The sequence below is a fragment of the Silene latifolia genome, chromosome 7 (genome assembly GCF_048544455.1).
Source record: "Silene latifolia isolate original U9 population chromosome 7, ASM4854445v1, whole genome shotgun sequence".
NCBI classification, from domain to species: domain Eukaryota; kingdom Viridiplantae; phylum Streptophyta; class Magnoliopsida; order Caryophyllales; family Caryophyllaceae; genus Silene; species Silene latifolia.
In genome coordinates this window covers 31,463,947-31,468,517 of record NC_133532.1, presented here as the reverse complement: position 1 = coordinate 31,468,517, position 4,571 = coordinate 31,463,947, and the positions used below count along the sequence as shown (strand labels likewise).

Here is a 4,571-nt window from a genome sequence, read left to right as displayed (position 1 = left end):
CTGGGTGTTCCGTTATTCACGGTATCTAGGCCCTGCCCGCTTGCTCTCGGGTTTTTCTTTGGGATGTTTTTGGGGACCACGCTGTTTCTTTTTTCGGTCTTGTGGGCGTTAAACATCGGCATAACCTTGTCCGGGACACTCTTTTCGACATCTGCTATAGATCTGGTATTACTACGGGGAAGGAGGTTGATATCGGTTTGGTTAATGGGCACGGTGGCTCTCTTCGTCCGGCGGATTTATTGCTTTATTCTTGGGACAGGGGGCGTGATGTGTGCGTCGACCTGACAGGTTCTTCACCTTTGACTCGGATCAGGTTAGCGATTATGGGCGGGCCGGGTTGTCGGCCCCGATCTTTGCTCAAATGAAAGTGTGCTAAGTATGGGGATTTGTGAGCGGTAGCGGGTTATGGTTTCCTAACTTTTTCTTTCTCTTCACTTGGGGAGCTGGGTTCGGATGCTGTTGGCTTGCTCAAGCGGATCCAGAAATTCTCCGTATCTCAGGATGCGGGGGCTCGGGTGGCCGCTTACATTTTTACTAGACTTAGCTTTGTTATTGCTAAGGGTGTGGGAGCTCAGATTGTCTCTCGGCTCCCCACCAATTTCATGTAAACTTTTATTTTTTATTTTAATAATAATAATAATACTAATAATAATAATAATAATAATAATACTAATAATACTAATAATAATAATAATAATAATAATAATAATAATAATAATAATAATAATAATAATAATAATAATAATAATAATAATAATAATAATAATAATAATAATAATAATAATAATAATAATAATAATAATAATAATAATAATAATAATAATAATAATAATAATAATAATAATAATAATAATAATAATAATAATAATAATAATAATTCACGAAGGTTGCTGCTACTGCAGAATCTGAGTTCTCTTTGACTTCTCGCCAGGTAGCTTTGTGGAAATCTCAGCATGGTTCCCACACTTCTGATTGGCTTCGGGCGGTTCCTATTTCTGGGTTAGGGCAGACTATGAACGAGAGGACTTATCGGTGTGTTCTTAGTTATCGACTGGGTATTCCTTTATTTTCTTTGCCGGGACCTTGTTCTGCTTGTTCGCGGGTCTTTGATGAAGATATCTACGGAGATCATGCCGTGTCGTGTGCTGGTACTGTTGGTATCAAGCATCGACATAACCTTGTTCGCGATACCCTTTATGACATCTGCTTCCGTTCTAGGATCTCTGTTGGTAAGGAGGTGGATATTGGTTTGATCGATGGGCATGATAGGCCCCTGCGTCCGGCGGATCTTTTGCTTTATTCTTGGGACAGGGGACAGGATGTGTGTGTGGTTTTGACTGGATCATCTACTTTGACTCAGTCCAGGATGTCTACCTTTATGCCCGGACGCGTGGTAGTTGATGCGGCTCAGCGCAAATGCGCCAAGTATCAGAGCTTGTGTGAGGCAGTTGGTTATGGGTTCTTACCTTTTTCTTTCTCTTGTTTGGAGGAGTTAGGGACAGATGTCGTTGCCTTACTCAAGCGGATTCAGAACTTTTCTGTGTCCCAGGATGCCGGTGCTCGCGCTGCTGCTTTTACTTTTACTAGACTTATCTTTGCTATTGCTAAGGGAGTGGGCCCCCATATTGTATCTCGGTTGCCCACCAATTTTTTTTTTTTTTTTTTTTTTTTTTTTTTTTTTGTAAAATGTGAGCAATTGCATTCATAGAACAAATAGGCAATCAATACATAGTTTTACAGCTTACATCCTTTTGAAAATTGACTAAGCCAACATCAAACAATATGAATTCCTAGAGTACTTAGCCAATTTCGATCTCTACTTAGAACAGGCCGGGGAATCAGTTGCTTCAATCTGCCCTGCACCTGTAGCATTACTTCATTAACAATTAGCATAAGTCTGCGTAAATTCAGTTCCAACCTACACCTATTCCTTTCATGCCAGATATGGTACCAACAGGCCAGATGAACCATTCTGCATGTTTTCTGTTGTACCTTGGAATAACTGTGATGCTGACCTGCAAGCTTCAATTTCAGCCGCTGCTCCACAACTACTATAATCTGAGAATTATAATCACACTCTGAGAAAATATGAGCACGAGTTTCCACTCCTCTTTCACAGAGCACACATTGATCAGAAGTACACAGTCCCAAATGAAGCAATTTAGCTCTAGGATTAAGAGCTTCCCTCTGAATCAACTATCCAATAAAAGACTGTTTAGGAATGTTCCACTTATCCCAAAAAGCTTTACACCACAGGACAGGGGGGTGTGGTCCCCTAAGCCAGTGATAACCTAAACTGACAGAATAACCTCTAGTGGCAACCACCCATTGGTTATCCTGAAACCCTCCTGCCAAAGCATCCTTTACTCTACAAACATTTCTCCAGTTCCAATTTGAATCTAGAGAAGGTTGATAAGCATTCCAGCCTCTTCCTTTTAGATAAATATGATCAATCCACAGTGCCCATAAACGATCTGCTTTTGTATATATCCAGTTAACCAATTTCCCAATAGTTGCTATGTTCCACACCCCTGCTTCATGAATTCCCAGTCTACCCTCTTTCTTAGTACAACAGACTTTATCCCAGGCTACAAGAGGTGTCCTGTGATACACCTCATCACTACTCCATAAAAAATTTCGACAGATAGCTTCAATTCTTTTAACAACACCTTTTGGAATGACGAAAATAGAAGACCAGTAATTGTGCAAAGTATTGAGCACAGAATTAATAAGGACCAGCCTACCAGCATAGCTCAATTTTTTTGCTCCTATTCCTCTGATCTTGATAACAATCTTCTCAATCAAAATGTTACAATCATGTCTAGTTAATCTCCCAGGCTGTACTGGCACACCCATGTACTTAAAAGGAAGGGTACCTTCCTGAAATCCTGAAATGTGTGTGATATCACTCCTTAGCCAGTCAGGGATCCCATTAAAGACCACCTTAGACTTGTCAGCATTAACTTTAATACCTGAAGCAACACTAAAAGTAGACAAGGCCCTGAGAATCAACATGATAAACCTCACATCTCTTCTTCAGAACATCAAGAGGTCATTAGCAAACAACAAGTGTGTCAATCCCAGACTCTTACAGAGAGGATGTAACCTGAAATACCAATGCCCCACTGCAAAATCCATTATTCAAGATAAATATTCTATACAAACACAAAATAGAAGTGGAGATATGGCGTCTCCCTGTCTTAAACCCCTCCTCCCTTGAAGATAACCAAACTGTGAGCCATTCAAGTTAAGCGAATAAGAGGTGGTAGTGACACAGGTCATAACCATTCCCCTGAAATGCGCAGGGAACATCAAAGCAGTTAACATTTTATCCAGGAATTTCTATTCAATGGAATCATACGCCTTTTGTAAATCAAACTTGAACATACATCTTGGGTAAGCCATGCCCCTATTGTAATACCTAACCAAATCCTGACAAATCAAAATATTCTCCTGTATACTCCTTCCCTTCACAATTGCACCCTGACTCCTACTGATAAGCTCTGGCAGAATAAGAGGTAGTCTAGAACAAAGTATTTTTGATATAGCTTTATAAAGCAAATTGCAACAAGAGATAGGTCTAAAGTGCTTCACACTTGTTGGTCTTTCAACTTTTGGAATTAATGTGACTACAGTAGTGTTCACTTGGGCCAACAATTGACCAGTATCAAAGAAATTCATGATGGCAGCACAAATCTCATCACCAATAACATCCCAAGCATCTCTATAAAACTGACTATTATAGCCATTTGGCCCAGGGGATTTATTCTTTGGAATGCTAAAAATACTCTGTTTGACTTCTGCTATAGTGACAGGCCTAGCAAGTATTACCCAGTGCTCATCAGAATAACAAATACCCCTTCTAACTACTGCTTGATTAACACAGTCAATATCAGTCCGCGTCCCTAATAATTCTTGGTAATAATTCAGAAAGGTAGTTTGGATACTACCCTCTTTAGTGCATACCATACCTCTATGGTCCTCAATTTGAAACACTTTATTCAGCATATTTCTCTTCTTAATAACATGATAAAAGTAGGATGTATTCAGATCACCCTCAATAGGCCACTGGATCTTAGCTTTTTGAGTCAAAAAGCTATCTCTAGCACTGATAAACTCTCTTAATTCAGCAGATAACTCCATCTCCTGCTGTATCGGATCAGTATCTCCTGGTTTATCCATCAGCTCCTTCTGTATGCTCTTGGTGTGTATTAAAACTCGTCGTCAAAAGCTACCAACCAAAACAATATTTATAACTTCACAAACTACTCTTAGTAAAGAGGTAAGTAAAGGTCGGATCCCAAGGGACGGATATTGATGTAGGATTCTCAATTGCAAATGGTTGTGTCTTAGGGTGTCACAATTTGGGTTGAGATGAAATTGGTCTAAACTAATTAACAAGATAAAAGTAAAGCAATTAAAACAAGCAAGGTAATTAAAAAAAGGATGTAAATAATTGATTAAAGGTACTAGGGTGTCATGGGTTCAAAGGGGATTCATGGGAGTTGATCATACAAACATGTTCTCAACTAGATGCAAGCACTTATTGTTGTGATGGGATCGATTTAGTG

The 4,571-nt window shown here is 39.5% G+C and overlaps 1 protein-coding gene across 1 annotated transcript; it reads right to left on the bottom strand.

Annotated features, from left to right (window-relative positions):
• Window positions 1-1,816: 1,816 nt before the first annotated feature.
• LOC141589929 (uncharacterized) lies at window positions 1,817-4,182 on the bottom strand. Its single transcript, XM_074410549.1, has 6 exons — window positions 3,422-4,182; window positions 3,233-3,292; window positions 3,093-3,125; window positions 2,302-3,001; window positions 2,016-2,196; window positions 1,817-1,863 (listed from the first exon to the last, which is right to left on the bottom strand). The coding sequence occupies exons 1-6, from the start codon at window positions 4,180-4,182 to the stop codon at window positions 1,817-1,819; spliced, it is 1,782 nt and encodes a 593-aa protein (XP_074266650.1).
• Between the last annotated feature and the right edge of the window lie 389 nt (window positions 4,183-4,571).

Bases quoted from the DNA above. Each gene is read 5' to 3' on its own strand.
- LOC141589929 (XM_074410549.1), bottom strand. From the start codon at position 4,182: ATGGATAAACCAGGAGATACTGATCCGATACAGCAGGAGATGGAGTTA. The intron at 2,197-2,301 runs GTCAGTTTAGGT...TTTATTGGATAG, and splicing joins TTGCCACTAGAGGTTATTCT to TTGATTCAGAGGGAAGCTCT. The intron at 1,864-2,015 runs GTCAGCATCACA...GTAATGCTACAG, and splicing joins GCTGAAATTGAAGCTTGCAG to GTGCAGGGCAGATTGAAGCA.